At 41.9% G+C, this 19623-nt stretch overlaps 3 protein-coding genes across 11 annotated transcripts in view; 2 read left to right on the forward strand and 1 right to left on the reverse strand.

Moving 5' to 3' along the window:
- LRRC31 (leucine rich repeat containing 31) overlaps positions 1 to 8733 on the forward strand; it is a 43623-nt gene extending 34890 nt beyond the window's left edge. For 3 of the 4 annotated variants that reach the window (XR_004160868.1, XR_004160870.1, XR_004160869.1), the window contains 3 exons: positions 677 to 844; positions 1911 to 2890; positions 8432 to 8733. Coding sequence is in view for 1 of the 4 variants with exons in the window: in XM_031554998.1 (XP_031410858.1) it covers positions 677 to 844; positions 1911 to 2230 (488 nt within the window). In the remaining 3 variants the exon portion in view is untranslated. Of the gene's footprint in view, positions 1 to 676; positions 845 to 1910; positions 5058 to 8431 lie in introns of those variants that run through there. The other variant, XM_031554998.1, reaches the window with a different exon arrangement.
- On the reverse strand, positions 5438 to 10060 carry LRRIQ4 (leucine rich repeats and IQ motif containing 4). The gene is made up of 6 exons (XM_019619156.2): positions 9969 to 10060; positions 8750 to 9864; positions 7687 to 7860; positions 7222 to 7360; positions 6418 to 6614; positions 5438 to 5686 (listed from the first exon to the last, which is right to left on the reverse strand). Exons 2-6 carry the CDS (start codon positions 9854 to 9856, stop codon positions 5540 to 5542), a joined length of 1764 nt encoding a protein of 587 aa, XP_019474701.1. The 5' UTR covers positions 9857 to 9864; positions 9969 to 10060; the 3' UTR covers positions 5438 to 5539.
- Positions 8847 to 19478, forward strand: LRRC34 (leucine rich repeat containing 34). Of its 6 annotated transcripts, none has more exons than XM_019619167.2 (13): positions 9963 to 10306; positions 10494 to 10813; positions 11335 to 11457; positions 12281 to 12405; positions 12612 to 12676; positions 13275 to 13307; positions 13399 to 13482; positions 14287 to 14415; positions 15855 to 15950; positions 17419 to 17573; positions 17662 to 17817; positions 18821 to 18947; positions 19062 to 19478. In XM_019619167.2, exons 3-13 carry the CDS (start codon positions 11342 to 11344, stop codon positions 19263 to 19265), a joined length of 1290 nt encoding a protein of 429 aa, XP_019474712.1. In that variant the 5' UTR covers positions 9963 to 10306; positions 10494 to 10813; positions 11335 to 11341; the 3' UTR covers positions 19266 to 19478. The 6 variants fall into 6 exon arrangements, with proteins under 6 accessions (XP_019474711.1, XP_019474712.1, XP_019474713.1 ...); XM_019619168.2 differs by having other exon boundaries at positions 9963 to 10125; XM_019619166.2 differs by lacking the exons at positions 9963 to 10306; positions 10494 to 10813 and adding an exon at positions 8847 to 8921.
- The last annotated feature ends 145 nt before the right edge of the window (positions 19479 to 19623 follow it).

Consider the following 19623-nt stretch of genomic DNA (forward strand, 5'->3'; position numbering starts at 1 on the left):
CTTTTGCTTACTTACTGCAAATCTCAGTGGATCAGTGGCTGCACTGTTCCTTCGATAGGAGTTCCATATGGCACACACAACCTAATACGGAGGGATCTGTTAGAATGCATTGTGCATTTGCTGTATGTTTGATACCCTTTATTAGTGACACTGAAACCCTTAACTAAAACTTGACTGCCTTTAGCAGAAGCAGCATCAAGCTGAACTGATCTGAGGTCCATGCAGAAAAAGTACCATGTTTATATCATTCCAGTTATGGAAGAATGGCATCATGGAAATCAGTGTTGTCAAAAGATACACTGCATTTCACCTTGAATGGCGAATTCACTGCAAAGAATTTCTGGGTTTAGTTGAATTAAAAATGTTTTTAAAATGTGCTGTTATATTAAATTGACTTCAGTGGAACAAGGTTAATTCAATAATGCAAACAGAAAGGAAAGAAATCTCTTCAGACAGTCCTTGAAGAATCTGTAGACAGGCTCTTGTTACATTGCTTAATGAACGCAGGAGGGATTTATTTTTTTTGTCTGACTTTTATTAAGACAAAATAAGTCATTGTAAGCATAGATAGCAGCCTGTCAGGAGCCTATTGGCAGGTGACTTGCTGGTGAGGTGTCTGTTGAGGCCACGCTGTTTTCTCTTAGTAAGCAGAAGTTGCTGGTCTTAATCTTTTCAGCTGAGGCTGCCCTTCACCTTCCTGAACTGGAGATATTAGACCTTTCTTGGAATAAGTGCGTTGGTGGAAACCTAAAGCTGCTTTTGGGAGCACTAAAGCTTGCAACGGAGATTCAAGTGTTAAGACTGAGCAGCTGTAACTTGGTGGCTGAAGATTTGGCGCTTCTAAGTACGTATAACGTGGTATTTACAAGCAGACAAGGAGCCAGTGCACACAGACCACAATTCAGAAGGGACTTGTTCCATGTGCTGAGCACGTTTTTGGACAAATCAAATGAAAAGATGGAAAATACAGCACTGTTTTTCCCGGAAAGTATTTTCATTTTGCTGAAAGCTCTGTGTCCCAAACATGCACAGTGCAGAGACTGAAATGGATAAAAATGCAAAGAATCATCTTAGCAGTCTTATGTGGTAATACAAAAATGCAGCATATGGAAAAAATGTATGGTTCAACCCTGTTTCTTATATCAGATTTTTAAACCTGCCTCTGAGGAGTTCTGTTTTGCACAGTTACTCTTCTTGGTTCAGTGATTGACGAGAAATGTACATGCTGACAGCCAGAAAGGCAGGCACTACCAGCTCTCAGCCCATTAGGTATGTTTCTGGAGTCCAGCTGTGGTGGGAGAATTAAAATGGAAATATTTTAGCCCACTTCTCAGCAGATGCTAAACACGCTGGAAGATGGGAACCCAGTGAAGGAATAAATTTCAGACCTGTTTCGAAAACCTGTTTATTTTAAAGGCTTCCTTATGATTCTGTGGGCCTGACTCGTGGGTTCTGAGTGTCTGAGATTGGCAGTAGCTGTATGATTGCTATCAAGGCCCTGTAATCTGGAGGCTGGTGAGAAAAAGCCTGAATATTTTTGACTTTACAAACATCACCCTTGACAGGTGACTCTTTTGTTGAATATCCATTAAGGATCTCAGCTACCTGTAGGGTATATGAGGCCCATTACCCTCCCACAGTGAGAGGTGGCTGTTGTAATCATGCAAACTCACCGAGTTTTGCTGTTCTCCTAAATCTCCCAATAAAGCCTGCCTGTCTATTTTAATTGGCACCTGTTATATCCTCCAACTGACTTCAAGGTTTTCAGGTTGCCGTACAGTTTTATGTTTGAGTCCCGCTGTTTGACTGCTGAAAGACTCTAAATAACATGGTATTAAAATACTCATCTTTCTTACAAGCTTTTAAAGCAATTGCCAGGATGTACTGATTGTGTTTGTTGTTTCTTGCAGCATTACTGTCACACGATGGCCACCTAGCCAGGTTACAGAAGCTGGATTTGAGTTATAATAACACCATCTCTGATGAAGGGTGGATGGTTTTCTGTCAAGGCTTAACAGTATTCAAAGAACTCTCAGAGCTGGATGTCAGTCTTCGTCCATCATCCTGCCGTGCCTGTGGGACATGGTTCAGTGAGTTGTTAGCAGCACTGACAAAACTGCCTGCATTGGCAGAGCTGGGGATGCAAAGATGGGTCCTTTCAGAATTGCAGCGTAAACAGCTGGAAGGCTTTAATCAAGACAACAAAAGAAACATTCGTTTTGACTGTTGACGGAGGTTGGAGGTTTCTGGAAAGCCTTTCACAAGCAAGATATGAACTAAGTATTGCGTGTCTCTCACTTAGGAAACTGCACAGTTTCTAGTTATCTCTTCTCATGAGAGAACTTGAAATAGTTCAAAATTTATATAAAAACAGTTATTTAACTTCCTACACACATAGATTATTCCATTCGATAATGTATTCTTACAGATTCTCTGGGCCATGCTTACTCTGCTGTTATGACACTACTGAATATGCTTAAGCTTCCAGTTGTGAATACTGCAGTGACTGATACCAAAGGAGCAATGACAATTTCAGATAGACACATTGCAGGTTTGCCAATGCAAGGAAATTGAGTGGAGAGTGCACTAGTGCAGATGGATGGGCAGTGTAATTATGGCATCACACACATACAAGGAAGATGTTTCCAATGCAAAAATACCTGAAACCTCTATGTTTTAAAATTTTGTTCCCCCTTCCCCATACATTTTAATTTTTGTGAATGCATTAAAGCTACATAATTGTGAGATTTGGAAAGCATCCCAGCAATTCAGGATTGTATGTCAGTCCAGAAAGAAGAAAACAGCAAGAGTTGTTCTGCCTCTGCTATGGCTCTCAATGCCATCTGATAGCGTAGATGGATCCTGCATACAGAATCAGCATAAAATCAAGGTAAGAAACGTTTGGTTGATGTCTTTGCAAGCCTCAGACAAGGGAAATACTGCAGTAGGTTAGATCAGGAAAGTCCTGCTACCTTAGCAACAATCTGAAACTTTCTGCATTCAAGACTAATCCGTTAGCTTTTTAAAACATTTTGTGGCATAAGATGTTCTTATTCTCATCCTAAATGTGGAGGAAATCTATCCAGGGAAGCAAAAGCTATTATTAAAAGCCACAGGGCAGCTTCTAGCTTGGAGCAGACCACCCTGCTTTGCACTCAAAATGTTAGAAAATGTACCGACCTGGGTCATATAAGTGGCTCTTCTTTTTACATTTGATGATTTCTTATTTGGTGTTTTATTGGATTTGCTTGCACAGAACCATATTCTGGCATACTCATTTATGTCATGGAACATCTTAACCCACATGTGAGCTCAAAGACTGCACTGGGATTATTCATCCGTAAGGTATTTTAGGAAGTAAAGATATTAGATCTGCCCACTGAGTGAGGAGTCTTAGAGAAATCCTGAGGGATAAAGTACTGCTCAATTAGCCCTGAGTTTGTTCTACACACTGCAGCAATCTCCTGGATGTGAGGCACAAGAGAATCATCAGCTGGCACTTTCCTAGCTTGCCCACATCCCTTCAGCATGTTTTCCCATAGAGGTGCAGGACAATACTCAGCCTTCAGTCTGGGTGACACCTCTAACACCAGCTTCTGACTGGCTCTGAGTTTATTAGTAGCAGCTAACCACGTTGTGCTGATGCCACTCCATTGTTTAATCCATGATTTCACGAGGGTCTCCCTGGACTTCCTGGCTTCACTTTCAGTTCCACCGAAAAGGGCACTTGGATCCCACAAGCTCTGAGGAAAGTGAGATCAACCAGAGTGTCGTGGTCAGAGGTAGCAGTGAATTGCTGCAAAGTGGGATTGGTTATTTTGTACAGATTTCCTCAGCCCCTGAAGGGGCAAAGAGCCCCTGTTTCATACAGAGCTAACAAAGGAGCCTTTCAAGCTGTTATTCAAGGCAGGAGAGTTATTTTAATGTGGAAACACTATCACCTCTATTTCACAGCAGCACACCAACCTTCTCTTTCAATCGCTTGTCTTAATGGGACTTTCCTTCTCAAATTTGCCTTTGCTCCATCTGGAGAAACGATCCTCTGTCTGTTCTGTGGGAATCTCTGTGAATCACTCCTCTCTCACTTGAACCTCTAATTCAGAGCGAGATGGACTTCGCTGTTAGTTTGATTATGATGTCTCTCTTGGGCTCCTCATTCTCGTTTCCAGGGCACAGTAAGGATGTACTGTTTGCAGTCTCTTCACTTGCTTTTTTACATTCCCTTCCCAGTCCTTTGCCCACTCATGAATCTGTCATGCCTGTTCTGCCACAAAAATATTTTACTAAATCATTTTGATTATCTCATTTGTCAGTCTTCTCAGAAGTGCCCCTTCCAACATTTTCCTCCTCAGTAGCCTCTGCTGTCAAAGCAGCACCAGTTTCCTAGTGAGATGGAAAACCAAAACTGAGCAGTGCCACCTTTCTGCACTTAATAGTCTCCAGTTCTCTCCTACCAAGAAGCTTATTAGTGAGATTTCTGTGACAACGGATTCAAGAGCCAAACAGAAGTAAGATCCGTGCCCAGGATGCAGATGTAGCTCAGAAGAACATGACCTGGAGGTGGAGCTCTTGGGAGAGCTGGATCTCAGTGAGCCTGCCTTCTCCTTCCTCGGGGTGCCACCAGCTTCTCGTTCTCTGGGGAGCTCAGGCATGGGCAGGGAGAGCAGGTCTGGAGTTCTGCCAGTTTAAGTAGAGAGACCTGCTCCCTCCCACTTGTGCGTTTTGACTCTGCACAGTGGCTTGTCCTAGTTTAGCTCTGTGCTTTAGGTGCACTGTGACAGTGTTCTTACACGGCAGGATCCAGAGCCATTGTCAAATGCTGCATTTTGCAAACTTGCAGTTTTCAAATAAACCTGTTGTGCACAGACATTTTACAGACTGTAACTCAGAGATGAGTTACAGCACTAAGGATTTGACAGCTTGCAGTCATTCAAAACTCTGTAACTGCAGATTGTCAGAACATTAGGGAGCATTTTTGCAGAAGATGGAGATACTTGGAGGTACTTTGAAACAGCTCTTTACACTCCTGTAAGGCAGAAGTGTTGTGCAGATCGTGGCAGGTGTGGGTATGGTCTGACTGCTGGGAATCCTCCTCCATGTTTCCAAACAAGGCATTGTTTGTTTATAAACATAAAAGACAGTAAATAAGTGCCAGTATGTATGAGGCTACAGGTATGGTTTATAGTCTAGATATGGACGAACCTCACCAACTGGAAAACAAATTTCTAAGGATTACGTGTAAAATACTTGGAATTCATAACAACAAACAGTTCATTGCGCCAGATTCCTGCTGATGAGATTAATTTCCAGTTAATGATTTGCCTCTGTGCTTCAAGATAACATCCATTCAGGATGAGAAATCCCAGACTGTTTCAGAATCTGCCTTATTCAGCTGGAGTAGCTGAAAGCACAGCAACAACCCTAAAAAAATCACCGGTTTTCATTAGAATATCCACTGATGTGAATGCTTTAATGCTGTTTGTTTTGTACTCACTTCTCTTGCAGCTGACAGGGTTCTGTTTGGCTTACTGCACAAGAATCACTTTTTGGCTTTTGCTTCTTTTCCAGGCTTTTGTTTTCCTTTCTCTTTTCCTTTCTTTTCCTTTTTTTTGTTTGTCATACTGTTAAATGCCAAGAAAGGTCTGATCCCCTTCTTTGTAATCAGCCCTTGCCAAATATTTCGGATCTGAGAGAGAACATAGTCTGGTTACCTTGAGGAAATGGATAAAAGCCAGGCACGTTATGGCCTCCAAAACAACTCTGAATTGGAGTACATTGTTTGCAGCTTGCCCACTTGCCACCTGATTTTTCTTTTATCGTGTGTTACTTTTTCAAGGGGAATTCCTTATCAGGGAGGAGACCAACGCTGTCATCCTCCACATCTTCTGAGGAGTGAATGGCAATGGCTTCACATTTTTAAATGCCACCATTAAGTTTGGAAGAGTAGTCTGGGAGAAACACATTAATTCATGAAGAAATAGCAGACACTACAGGAGAGGAAGATTTTTAGTTTCAGAAGAAACAAGGACTGTTTGCCTTTCCTTCCTTCTTGCCTCGTTTTTTTCTGAGCTAATTCACTTCATGTTCTGCTGGTGATGCAGACTGATCTTTTGGGAAAACAAAACAAAGCAACGACAGCAGAATCTCACAACAAAATATGTTTTGTTCAGTGTGTCTGCACGCTAGAACTTCATTTCTCTACAGTCAGAACACAGCAAGGTGCCAGTTAGATTCATCTTCAAGCAGTGCCCAGACGTAGAGGACCTACTTTGAATTTAGACACAGGGACTGTTCCCCTATCACTGGACAAAGCTGATGTGTTGCAGAGCGCCCTGTAGGCTGCTCTGAAGTATCTGATCACTAAAAGCACTGCTTTGTACGTACATACATACATCATGGTTGCTTTAAAACACCTACCTTTGAAGCCTTGGCTTTCTTATGTCTTTTTTGCCATAAGTACTGCAGGATAGCAGATGTCCCCTGACAGCACAGTTCAATGGGAGGATCTGTCATAGGGTTCCCATCCACAAGGATCACCTGCAGCTGCTTCAGGCTGTTCAAATCCTCAGGGAGGCTGGACAGCTGATTGTTCTGAAGGAGCAGTTGCTGCAAACCTGAGCACACAAAAGCAGACGGCTGCAATACGAAGGACAGGAATGATGCAAAGCATTCCTGCATTCTCCCTGTAGAACAACATTTGGAGGAGGCATAAACAATTCAGTCGGTGCTTATTAGGAGGTTGAGTACTAAACATCCCATCAAGGATGCTGTTTAAAATTCAAAGTGCCTCTCCCAAGTGTGGAGGGATGGGACTTGGTCTCTCCTAGCAAGGCACATCTTCGTTAGGTGAAGACTGGCAGTCTGGTGGCCAAATCTGCTGCATTGTGCATGACAGCACTGTTGAACTTGCCATACACAGAGATGTATTGGAGAACAGGGGAAGACAGAAAGACTGAGCTGGAGAACAGAAAGCATGTTCCTCATCACTGCCCACCAGGTCTTCTCCTGCCAGTGGTGTGCTAGGAGCTGAGCCCCAGGAATCAGGATCCCCAGTCCTCTGAGCTTGGGCACAGCATTTCCTTCACCCTCTCACCTCGTAACTTCTCTCCTATTTGTCCCTTAGTGATTGCTGGGCCAGCACCAAACAGTGTCCTGCCTTCTTTCTCTCCCTCTTTCCAGAAGAATTAGGTCCTTAGGGCTAACACAAAGATGATTTCTCACCTTGCATTTGGCCTAGAGACTCTGGGAGCTTCTTAAGGAGATTGTTGTGACAGTCAAGTATTCTCAAGTGGGTCAGTGAGCCAACAGCTGGAGGCAGGTACTCCAGACAATTATTCTCTATATGCAGTTCTTTCAGATTCTGGAAAATATGTGTGCATAATAACTTCTCATAATTAAAGGATTTTTCATTAGCTTGCTATATTATCATTGTATATCAGCAAAAATATCAGCAAATGGAGAAATTAGCTTTAAAAGCTGAGGCATCATTGGGATAACTGGCTGATAGAGAGAGACAACCTAAGTTTTAAACACTGACTATTGACGTTCTTCCTATTCTGATCGACCTGGCCTGATGCTGCACCAGGCCTAAAGACATAAGGAGAACCTTCAGTTCTGCATTTGGGAGCAGCTGAAGTGCCAAGCCACAGTAAACACTCACCCCCCACCCCCTTCTGTTGTCCCTACCTGCAGTTTGATGATATCTTCTGGCAGACTTGTCAGTTTAACTCCTTTATTTTGTCCCAGATATAATTTCTCTAATGACCCCACGAGAAAGATTTCCACTGGAAAGTTGTTGAATTGATTTTTGGACAGGCTGAGGCATTTTAAATTTGTCAGTTCTTGTATTTCTGCTGGTATCTGGACACAATCATTAAAGATACATTATGTCAATTAAACAGTAATCGTAGGAATTTGTCTTTAGGGAAAAATCTTTAGGAAAAGCTGTGGAGCTTCACTATTATTGATGGATGAACAGAGAATGTTCTACTCATTAATATAACATTATATCTCACAGTATGGTGGAAAGGTGGGGGAAAAAAATCGTATTGTTTCCTCTGCTGGAAAGATTTCTTATGTGGTTTATTCTTAGCAGAAATGTTTGTCTGCTTCCTCACTTCTGTTGTAAGCTCAGTGCAGGGGAGAGTCATTGAAATGAATCAAACCTGAAAGAGATTCTTCTGTGTGAATTACTACTTGGCTAAAGGGAACCTTCAAAAGGAAAATGGCACAAGTGAAAATCTCCTGGGGGTGGGGGAGGGGAGTAGAGTTGCATTACTTAATAAGGGAGGTATATTCTCAGCCCTCAAATGAGTATGTCATACTTTAAAGTACTTAACTGTTCATTATCAAGTAATTAGCAGATATTAATGATTTTAAAGGCATTCACAATATGTCATCTATTTTAATGTTGCCCTCTGCTCTGTTTCAGTTTTTGATGCACTGGTTCTACAGAAATGCAGCTCTTATTTTCCAGCTTACACAGAAAGATGATGAAATAAAGCACCCAACTCTGACAGCAGTTCCTCCGGTCAGTATGATCTGTATGATTCAGCACAAAAGTAAGTGTCTCCATGCTCTTGCTTTTCCCTCTTTGTCTCAGCTGTCAGTGTCAATGTTACCCAGGCTCAGTGCATGCCAGAGGAGCATCTTCACACTTCAGTAGGAGAAGGCAGCTCTTGGTTGTAATGTAAGACTTTGCAAAAGGAAGGTCTCAGTGAAGTAAGAAGGAAAAGATAGGAACAAATACCTCCTGTATTTGATTGTCATCCAGGTTCAATATCTCCAGGTTTTTCATGGAGCATATTCCTTTAGGAATTTCATCAAAGCAATTTTCACTCAGATCGAGTACCCTGACACTGGTGAGGCTGGTGAAGGACATGTGTACTCTGTGCAGCCCGCTGTTCCTCAGATAAAGATGGGTAAGTGATGTCCAAGAGCCTGTCTGGGCTGGCAGCTCCTCCAGGCTGTTATCAGACAGGCCGAGTTCACTCTTTTCAGTGAGGCTGTTCAAAACTGGGGGAAGCTTGTGCAGGGGATTATGAGACAGATCCAGCACCGCCAGCTTCTGGCAGTGTTGCAGCGTAGGAGGAATGGAAGATAAGTTATTAAAAGCTAAAAATAGCTTAACTAAGTTCGTCAAAGAGCCTATCTCTTCTGGGATGTGACTGATCAGATTTTGTTCCAGATCTATTATTTCTAAACTAACATTTTTACAAAGCTCGATGGGAAATTTTTCAAACCTATTGTTTTTGAGGTAAATTTCCTTGAGTTTTTTCAGGTTCACTATTTCTTTTGGCAGACACTGTAGATTATTGTCAGAAAGCCCAAGAAGTTCAATGAGATGGAGGTATTTGCAGATCTGCACTGGGATTTCATGCAAGTTTATTTGATAGAGCCTGAGCTGGTGAAGGGACTGCAAGTTGCTGATTACCAGCAGAGAACTGTAAGAGAGGGGGTTGTTACTTAAATCTAAGCTCAGAATACTTTTCAACATTCCCAGCTCATCACATATGTCCCGTATGCGATTGTGATCCAAGTAGAGAACCTTCATGTTCTTCAGGAGTTTTATTTCTTTCGGGATGTTTACTATCAGGTTCTTCTCCATGTGCAGCTCTTCCAGATGCTCTAGACTGAAGACCTCAGGTGGGATGATTTGCAGATGCTTATTGGCTAAATCAATAAAAAAAATCCTATCTGTGGCATGCTTGGGAATCAGAGCTTCCTTCTCTGGTACTTCATTCACTGGTTGCTCTTGTGCAGTCATAACGTGATTATCCTCAAAGCCAATGGGGTCACCTTTAGGGTAATGAGTGTCCTCTGTACTGACCTCCATGCTCTGCTGAGACTCAGCCATCTGTAATTCTTATTTTTAAATTTCAGAAAAAAGAAAATAATAAATAAAAATCAACAGTGCTCAAACACTAAATAAACAGTGGAAGAAGTTAAGACTGAGGGATAGGTCCTACCTACTGTCAGTTGTACCCCTGCAAAAGCTGCTTACATTCCTTGACGTCAACATCTGCAATACATACAGTGTGACTGTGACTTTGAATCCAGAACCCCAAAATGCCAAATCAGAGGGTGGCTTTTGTGAAGTCAGTGGGGCTGGATAAAGCAACCTCCGTGGGTCTTCATTTACAAAGATTCTTAGGAAAGGGGTCTTCTATAACAGACTAGTTTCTTAGCCAGGGAGATAGCAGTGAACCTGATATTCAATAGCCCTTTAATTGCAGAATTTGGACTGTAAAAGAGTGAGAGATGAAAAGGCCTGGCTGACCTCTGCTGTCTCTGGGAATGAATGATGGTACTTTGGGCTGACAGTGAAGGGAGTGGGGGCTGTAGTCAGGAGGAAGCTGCCAACCCCTGGTACCTCAGGGGTGACCAGAATGAGGGGAAAGAATCAAAGGGCAGTGAGGTGTGGGGAGAGCCACGCTAAGCTTTGTGGTCTCATTTAAGCTTTGTATAGCAGCATTTCTTTTTTGTTATTTCAGCGGTGAGGAGTGAGCATCCTGTGGGGTGATGGGAGCGTGCGATCCCAGCTCAGCCTTGGGTCATGTGGGAGTTAGTGAGAGGAACTCAGTGGAAAGTGCACTTCTGAAGCACATAACCACGTAAACACACTGATTTGTGCCAAAGCTCCTCGGAGGGTGTGGACAGAGCACTCAGTAAACATTGCAAGGATAAGTGAGGCTGGTGTTAGCATGGAAGTGTAATGCCCTGCCCAGCACCAGGCCTCCCCTTCCGAGGTGGGCAGCAGAGTGGCTCCTGCTCCGTTGGGCACCCAGACCCTGCGTTGGAGATCAGCCCTGTGGTAATGGGCTCAGCTCACTGGTGTGGGTGTATGTGGGGAGGGTGTGGAGGAGTCGGCGTCTCTGGCGATCTCATGTTGGCTGGTAAGCTCAGACACAGCTGCCTCAGGCAGAGCAGGGCAGGAGGGCAGTTTGCTGGGGGTCTTGCACCACTCTTTGAGGCTGGGATTTGTCCCAAAGCTTCTTGTTTGGGCTTTCTCAAGTAGCTGCATCTACACAGAACCAACTTTCATCACAGACTGCAAGACACTGCCCTTTTTGACAAAAGGGAAAGAGACCTGTCTTTGTGAATATTACTTCTAAGTGTTCATATTCTCTGTGATGGCAGATCAGGTCCACGTTTTTTCCTTCTTTTATTTTTTCCATCTGTATGTCCGTAATTCAGTTATTCTGATAACTGCAATTCTTTTCATAGCAGGACCCATTTTTACTGTTGCACATCTCCTGGCACAACAGAACGTGGGTCCATGGAAACGTTGTTAGGCTGCCATGGCGATGCAGTGACTGTTTGCTTTGTTTTCAGGCACGTCATGTCTGTTCCTCCAGATCTTCATCAGCAGTATTTGCAGGCTTGCCAAAACCTGAGCCAACCTGAAAATCACTTTGTTGCTCGTGTGCTTCAAGAAGCTGATAAAAGTGATAACATGTAAGAAAATAACGATCAGCATGTTTCAGATACTTCTGAACTTAAACAAGATGGTAGGACAAGAAATGGAGCAATGGGAAAGTTTGTGCAGTTTCAGGCTTGAACACAAATTGCTCTTAACATTTACTGCAGAAGTTCTGGTTTGACTCATCCTGACATCATCTTGGCAAAAGTCTGTAACTGTATATCCCTCCTGGGCAGCTTTGCAAGCAATAAAATCAAAAAAGTGAAAAATGGGAAGAATGGTAACTTCACATCCCTTAGAGAAGCCAAACTCACTATTCAGTCATCCTAACTCCCTTCCTGATTTCCTGCTCCTGTTTAAAAAGGCTCAGCTGCATCCAGTTAGCTTCCAGCTGATAGTGCTTTCCTGAACTGTCTCTGAGTCCTGACAAGGTGCTGACCACAAAAATTGCTTCTCCTTTTGTGATTAGATAGATCTTTCTCTCAGGGATGCACCTGGGGTTGGAGTTAATTGTCTTTTGGAGAGAGAACACAGGAGAAGACAAGGTTGGGCAGTAGTTTGTGTTAGCTGTTCTGCCTTTGGGGCAGGATAGAACAGATAAAGGAAAGAAGGAACAGGTGAGGTTACCCCTGGGATAGTCTCCTCTATTTTCATCTGTGCTTCTCTTGTCCTGCTGCTTCCTGCTCTCTGTGCACCTGTGGTTGTGTAGCTGTGCAGTATCTTCAGAGTAACAAGATGGATAGTTAACCACGTGCAGGCACACCGGGGAGGGCGAACAGGAATGCGTCTCTTAACCTGAAGAAATAATTCTTTTTGCTAATATTTTTCTTCTTATGTGATTACACTTTTATGTTACAGCAGACAGACAAAAGGGATCACATTAAAAATAGCTGGAAATAATCGCTTGGTGCCTGTGCAGAGAGTTACAGATGAAGATGTTCAAGTTCTTGCCTCTGTCTTATGCAGTGCTGTATTTGTCACTGGTAAGTATCTTTACATATCTGATGTTAGTGCTTGTATTGTGCTGGTTTATCACTGGGCAGCAAACATCACACTCAAAAAAATAAAAGAAATATAAAAAAAAGCACAAGCAATCTTGATTTTGGTTTAGTTCATCTTTATTTCTTTTTGTTTTCAGGTAAGTTAATTGGAGGTATGCACCTCTTGCATTATTCTCAATCTTTTTCAGGTTTGGATCTGAGATATAATGATTTGACCGATGTTGGAGTAAGGCACGTGGCAACGTTCCTCCAGGTGCCAAAATGTTTGTATTTCAGAAATTTTTTTTGGCTATGGTAATATTTCTGTGGTGTATTTGAGATCAAGACTGCATTGGTTTGGCAGAATTCCATTAATTTGACTTTTGCATCCAAATCTCTCCTGTTAGGATCTCAGCTTATGGTCTCTGGGATGAATTTGAATTTCTGATAGTATAAAAGATTTGATTAGGATGTCTGAAGAAAGAGTGAGACAGTAAGCCGGGGGTTTTTAAGCTAACATTCAAATCAACAAAGGATGCAATGGTAGCGTGGATTGTGCCAGGGCCTTTGTTTTATGTATTTTTTCCTTTCTCAGCCTTTCTGTGAGTCTAAACTTAGGAACCTTTAATGCTGCCTTTTTACAGTTGTAAGCACTGGCACGCAGATCAAAAACAGTGACTTTAAATTCAGTGTCTGTGCATTCACAAAATGCCTGCAGGTCTATATCTGAGCTTCACCTGCGTTTGTTTGATCCCCTGGGCTCCCAGGTGGCTCTCACAGGGCTGTGAGGATTTACCCACTGTGTGTTTTTAGGAGATGTGTACATCTCATGTGATGTACTTCAGCATTCTTTAACTGCCTTTCCACATCAGGGGCTGCCTGTAATGTGGTGCACGACAGAGGTTGTAAGTACATGTATAGCATGTCTCCTTTTTGAAAAGTGCAGGGGTGCAATAGGAGGAATTCTCATTGCTTTTTGCTTTATTTCTTCTGAAGGAAAACTCGACTCTGCGATACCTTAACCTGATGTTTAATGATATTGGCACGAGTGGAGCAGAGCTGATAGCAAATGCTCTCCATGTGAGTATTAGTCTGGGAGATTTAGACAGTGGCATCTCGTTTGATATTTTCTGCTTCTGATGAGCAGCACGAGCTGTCCTGCCAACATAAAGCTGGCTGAAAGAGCCCTTGTCCTCAGCTCTTTGCTGTAACACAGCAACTGCTTGTTTTCCCAAGGCAGACTTCAGAAATCAGATTTCACACAAGAGAAAGTAGCCCTGTGCTGCCATTAGTACTTAATTATCATGACTGTGTGATGATTTTCTGTGTGAAAGGTGTTGTTATGCTGTAGGATGTATAACATCATCAATGTTTTCCTTAGGTTATGAATTTTTAGAATTGCGTGTGAAATTTGCCTGTGCCTTAATGTCAACAAATGTCTCGATTCTAGATGCCTGAGACAGGTTTTCAAAGCTTTGCCTCACAGCAGCATGAAAATGTTTGTTGTTTTTAACATGGTTTCCCAAGGAAACGAGGCTAGCATGTAAGGTTTGTTTTGTCTATGAAGTGAGACTCACGTGGGCTCTTCCTTCCTTCTTCATGGTCTTTGAACTAATCTCCTAATCTCAACTAAATTTGAGAGGCCTGAAATGCTGAGACAGTATGATAGGATAGGACTGTGCATTGCCAGTTTATGCAGAAGTATCTGGTGGGTTATTTTCAGCTGCTTAGTGCTATCTCTTGAGCACAGTTCTTCTAGAGGGACCTTTTGTCTGTGTGACAATGAGCAGGATCCACAGGAAAAAGGCCAGTGATATTTTTATTAAGAGAACTGAAAGAAAATGATTTTAATTTTTTTTTTTTGTTTTTCTTAATTTTGTCCAGAGCAATGAAACTCTTCTGCATTTGAGAATGACTGGAAACAAAATAGGCAATAAGGGTGGAATGTACTTTGCTTCAATGCTACAAGTTAATTGCACCTTAGAGAAGTTAGATCTTGGAGATTGTGATATGGTGAGTAAACCAGTAGAATCATCAGCAGTGAAATAATTCTTTCAGGAGTATTACAAAGGTGCTGCAGTGCTTGATTATGAGAAAACATCATCTGGTGCCATTGATTTTGCATTTTATGATGACTGGAGGTAACACAATACATAATATTGCAGTGTGTGCTTGGAAAGGCATGTTGTATAAAACCCTGAGGTCATAACCAGTGATACATTGCAGCCACTGCCCCTGGGAATTCAGGTGCTTGGCTTTCATGTACTCCAGCATTGTTTCTTCTGTTCCCATTATTTATGTATCTATATATATACATATATATATTTTAAATAAATAAATATTTGTGTGTGTGCATGCAAATCCTGTCTGACTGATGCTGCAGAAAGGTAGTGTTCTCCTTCTAAAGTGCACAGTGCTATGAAACTGGAAAGTTATCCTCCTCGTAGTTCTGTTGCTTGTGTTGGAGCTCAGCTCGTTGATGCCATAGGTGTGGCAGTGCTGAGTTGAGCAGAAAAGCCCCTAGCTCGATTTTAGATAACTTGCTGCCTCCTGGAGTTGAGTGCTGGGACTCCCCTGAACTTCGAGGGGAAAGTGAAGAGAATAGAAACTGGCACAAGGAATAAGTTTGACTGTAACATAACAGTTGTGACTGTCACCTGGAGGCAGGGAGAGATTTGGGGGTCAGGTTAAAATGTTATTATATAATATTTGTTTTGTGGAATTACAGAACTTTCTCCCAAACTGGAAGGGGAAAATACCTTCCAGAAACTGGGGAGGATGTTATCGATACATAAACAGGGGAAGTGTTGCCTGACTAAAACTTATTTGAATGCTTCATCTGTGTATGATTGGTAGAGAGTTAACAGTTCTGTTTTAAAATGAGATGTCTTTGAATGTAGACAAGGCTAATCAGAAAAGAACATAAACATAAGTTAGTGAGCAAAATGAGGAAAAAGAAAAATCCCAAACTGGCCTGTATTCTAGACTGACAATTCTGTACCGTGTTAATTCACATGTAGTATGTGTTTGCCTAGTGGAGAAGTGTTAGCAAAGACTTTTACTGAAGATTGTAGGGAACACTTACAAGTTGATTTTTCTTCTTAGATCAGGAAGACCAACATAAGGATCAATGAAACAGACAAGTACCTCTTGGAGATCCATCGTACTTTCTTTTTATTTTCTGAGTTGCTGGATTTCCTAGCTGTTTATAGTTCTTAGTCTCATTTCACTGCTGTTCTACAAGAAATTTGCATTGGTGCCAGCAGGCACTTGCTGACTGCGCTTGTATTTCTCCAAGGTACAGGAGGCAGTAAGTAATACTATTTCCAACCAGAGCCTGCCTAGTGGTTTTGATCTTCTTACAATCCATTCTAAGAAGTCCTGGTAATGTGATAGCTTGACCTATTCACCGGACAGGTTTATCTGCAAGACTTGTCTGTTTTCCTTTGCAGGGTACACAGTGTCTAATAGCAATAGCATCAGTCCTGACTCAGAACAAAGCAGTCAGAGCAATAAACCTAAATCGTCCATTGCTGTACAGCCAAGAGGTAAGGTAATAGACTGCAGTGCCAGCTCAGGGAAAGAGAGGAGCACAGGCAAAGTCACTACTGATAAGTTTATGGACATCTGGGCTACTCTGGGTTATCTTGAAGTGATCATTGGTTGTGGGAATACTTTATTTTCTTTTTGGTTCCAAGTTTTATGCAGCCTCGGGCTGCCCTTGTTTAACTGGAGGGTTAATTTTGTTTTGTTTTTTTTTTCTTAGTATGTATGCATTTGTGAAGTAGTGGGCTAAGGGAGATGACTGGGTGTTACTGAACCAAATATTCATTTTGCTGCCAGCGCTTGGAGAGTTTTATGCATCATTCAGCAAAGTGAGGGACAAAAGCTGTTTAGCAGGAACTGAGGGAAGGACAAAAGACTGCTTTTTATCTGAGCAGAGCATGGGCGATTGCCAGAGGCTGCAGCCTAAAGAAAGGCATACTTAACAATATCCCTTATTCACTGTGCCATGGTTTTGTTTCACTATGAGGACTTGTAGCTTGAATTTAACAAGTGAATGAACCTCATCAATGTAAAACCTATGATGTGTTTTCTATCCAAAACAAAGACACAAGAACTTCCAAAACAATCGAGCACTGAAGAGGGATCAGTGAGGCAGTGTTTGCTGTAGGCAGCACCCTGGGACTGGCTATGTACATGCACAAGAGCTTCTGCCTGCAGGCATGCAGCTCCTGTGCCTCATTGCTCCTGCTGTTTCACCAGGGTCAGCAGTTTTCAGGTGCATGAGGTACATACTTTATTTTCCCAGTTGCAACAAATTGTCGTGAAGGCCAGTAGATCCTCCCATATCCCAGAGATGTTTTCAACGGTTCAAACAGCTGATAGCTTCCTCCGTACTGAGACAGGGGTCTGATCTACCTAACCACAGTTTTACAAGTCCATTTACATCATTGGTATTGAAAATAAGGGCCCAGGCTGTATGTGTGGGAGACTTTCTCTCTACCATTGTTGTCATTTGCTGAGGCCTGTGGCTTGTTCCCTTATTATTGACTCAAAGAACTCATTCAGTTATTTTTGTAATAAACAAAACCTCAAAGTAGATGTACAGTGTCTTACAGTGACAGGGCACATTTCTCTTCATAGCAATCACATCTCTTTTCATAATATGTGTCATGACAAAATACTTCTAATGTAGGTGAAAGCTGATCCAAACACAGTTTTGTTAAAGCAATGACTGGGAAGGAAATTTGGTTAGATAAGTCATTCAAGCATTGATGCTCCTGATATTTGCAGGGATGTACAGTATTGTAAATCTGCAAATACTTTTGTTATTTTTCACTTTTTTTTGGTTGTAATAATGAATCACTGCCTGGCTATTTTCAATACAAAACTGTAACATACAAAATAGAACACCACTGACAACCAGGGTTAGCTTTGTACGTGTCTTTTACTGAAGCAAGACCATGTCTTATCCTAAAGTATAGTTTAATAAAAATGAGTGTTTACTTCTAGGAAGAGACCACAATCCACATGGCTTTGATGCTGAAAAATAATTCTTCTCTTGTGGAACTACATTTGTGCAAGCACGAAATTAAAAGCCTTGGAGTAGAGCGACTGTGTGAGGCATTGTATGAAAATTGCAGCCTGAGATACCTTGATCTTAGCTGGTAAGAGATGGTACAGGACCTAACCCTGACTGACATTAGATGCTCATTTTCTTAGTATCTCTTATAAATATATGCATATCTCTTTCAGTAATAAAATAACTCGTGAGGATGTGAAATTTTTGGGAGAACTGCTGAAGCAGAACCAAACTCTGGAAATCCTAGATCTTAATTCAAACCGAATAGAAGATGATGGAGCGATCTACTTGAGTGAAGCTTTGGCTTTGTACAACAGGACTCTTAAGGCGTTAGTATTTCAGTAACTTCCTCAGGGATTGCAGACAAAAACCACTCAGAAAATAAGAAACTCAGTGGCTGAACTGATGTGAAAATTGTGCTTTGACATTACCAGTCAAAACAGAGAACTCGCAAAGTTCCAAACTTCTTGGTCAGCTGAGGAAAGAAAAAATGAATGACAGTATGGAATTAATTTGCCTAGCCATAGGTGTCTGCTTTCTTTTTTTTTTTTTAGTAGGGGGGGAGGGAGGAGGTGAGGATGAAATTTGAATTGGTTCTGTAATGGTTCTAACCATCTTACCTGTGACTTACCTGTAAACAAATTAGGATCTGTAGATCTTCAGAATTTTAAGCCAAGCGGATTCCATAAAAGGCTAAGGCTCTATATTTGTTGATTCTGATCTTCTACACTTAAGAAAATCCTCTGTTTAAGTTAGCTTCCGGGTGAACCCAAAAGAGCTGTAACCTGTCCATCAGTGTGCATTCTGTAGCACGCATTAAGCCATGCGCCAGCAGGAGGCATAAAGCTGATCAAAGGTGTTACCTGAAGCCATGAGTTTTAAGTAGCAGACTGAGGAGGTGGTGGCTGCTAGCTGCCTTTGAAAGCCTTCCAGGCTCACCAATATAAAAATAACTGCCACACAATAAAGATCAAAGCTTAACCTGGCCGAGGGCCAAGGCCTGGGCTTCAGAGCAGACAGAAGATGAGATGTGGCCACCACACAGTAAGCCACTGACACCGAACAGCTAAATGGGGAGCAGCCCAGCTGTGTGAGTCATGAAAGTGCCTTGAGGCACGGTATGATTCCAGACTCCAACCTGCCTGTAGCAACCTGAAAAATATTTTTAATAGGAATGGGCTTGATACAAATATCTTATTACGTTATGACAAATAGAAGATTTCATTATACATGTAGTTATATAAAGTATAACTGAGTAAAACCCTGAGTTTTAACTAAGATATGGGAATGCAGTGGCTTAGCATGCTTGCATGACTATTTTCTGTTTATTAGATTGTCAGTAGTGAGCAACAATATAAGTGGCAAAGGGCTGGCAGCTCTCTCACAAGCAATGAAAATAAATGTGGAACTCTCCTACATTTATATCTGGGGGAACAACTTTGATGAAGCTGCCTGTACGGTGAGTACTGGACCGAAATGACCAAGTGCTTGCCCGCTGTGTTTTACCTTCTAGACCCTTCCTTACAATCAAAGTGAAATATTGTATGTCAGATTCTTGTTTCGTTCATTTCAGGCATTTTCAGAATTAATTCAGGCTGGCCGCTTGAAACCGAATTGCACAGATGTGGAACCGTATGAAGTGGACGGGCACGTTCACCTTGCAGAGCTCTCCCATGGCCTTAAAAAGCATTACTACTGGACACCAAGTTATGGGCAGGTGAAGAACACTGCTGCTAATGCCAGTCTGGCAATTGCAGCTGTTTCAGAATATTTGTAAGGTAGGATCTTGGTGCGCTCACACGGAGGTTTATCTGTCTTCTAGTACAACAGATACCAAACACGCTGCTGGCTGTTTCTTCAGTCTTTACCCTAGGAGTCTAAAAATACTTTAAAATAGCATTAGAGATGAAATACCAAACCAATAACTGTAAACTTTGTTATTAAATTTTACCAATCTATTAAAAGGCTATCAATATGAAAGCATGTTTGTTTTGCTACAGTCATTACTATTGCACACGTGTGTCCTTTGCTGTGCCATGGTTAGGTAGAGTTCCCTGTTTGCCAGTTGATAGATGAATACATTTAAGTGATGTGCTGAGATGAAAACAACTGTGACATGACACACTACAAGTGAC

This window comes from Meleagris gallopavo, chromosome 11, assembly GCF_000146605.3.
Source record: "Meleagris gallopavo isolate NT-WF06-2002-E0010 breed Aviagen turkey brand Nicholas breeding stock chromosome 11, Turkey_5.1, whole genome shotgun sequence".
NCBI lineage: Eukaryota > Metazoa > Chordata > Aves > Galliformes > Phasianidae > Meleagris > Meleagris gallopavo.

Excerpts from the sequence above, each read along its gene's own strand:
- LRRIQ4 (XM_019619156.2), bottom strand. The coding sequence starts at position 9,856 with ATGGCTGAGTCTCAGCAGAGCATGGAGGTCAGTACAGAGGACACTCAT. Across the intron at positions 7,361-7,686 it reads AAGATATCATCAAACTGCAG|AATCTGAAAGAACTGCATAT; the intron begins GTAGGGACAACA and ends CATATTTTCCAG. Across the intron at positions 6,615-7,221 it reads GTCTCTAGGCCAAATGCAAG|GTTTGCAGCAACTGCTCCTT; the intron begins GTGAGAAATCAT and ends TTGTGTGCTCAG.
- LRRC34 (XM_019619163.2), top strand. The coding sequence starts at position 11,279 with ATGGAAACGTTGTTAGGCTGCCATGGCGATGCAGTGACTGTTTGCTTT. Across the intron at positions 14,416-15,854 it reads ATCTTGGAGATTGTGATATG|GGTACACAGTGTCTAATAGC; the intron begins GTGAGTAAACCA and ends TTTCCTTTGCAG. Across the intron at positions 17,818-18,820 it reads TACAACAGGACTCTTAAGGC|ATTGTCAGTAGTGAGCAACA; the intron begins GTTAGTATTTCA and ends TCTGTTTATTAG.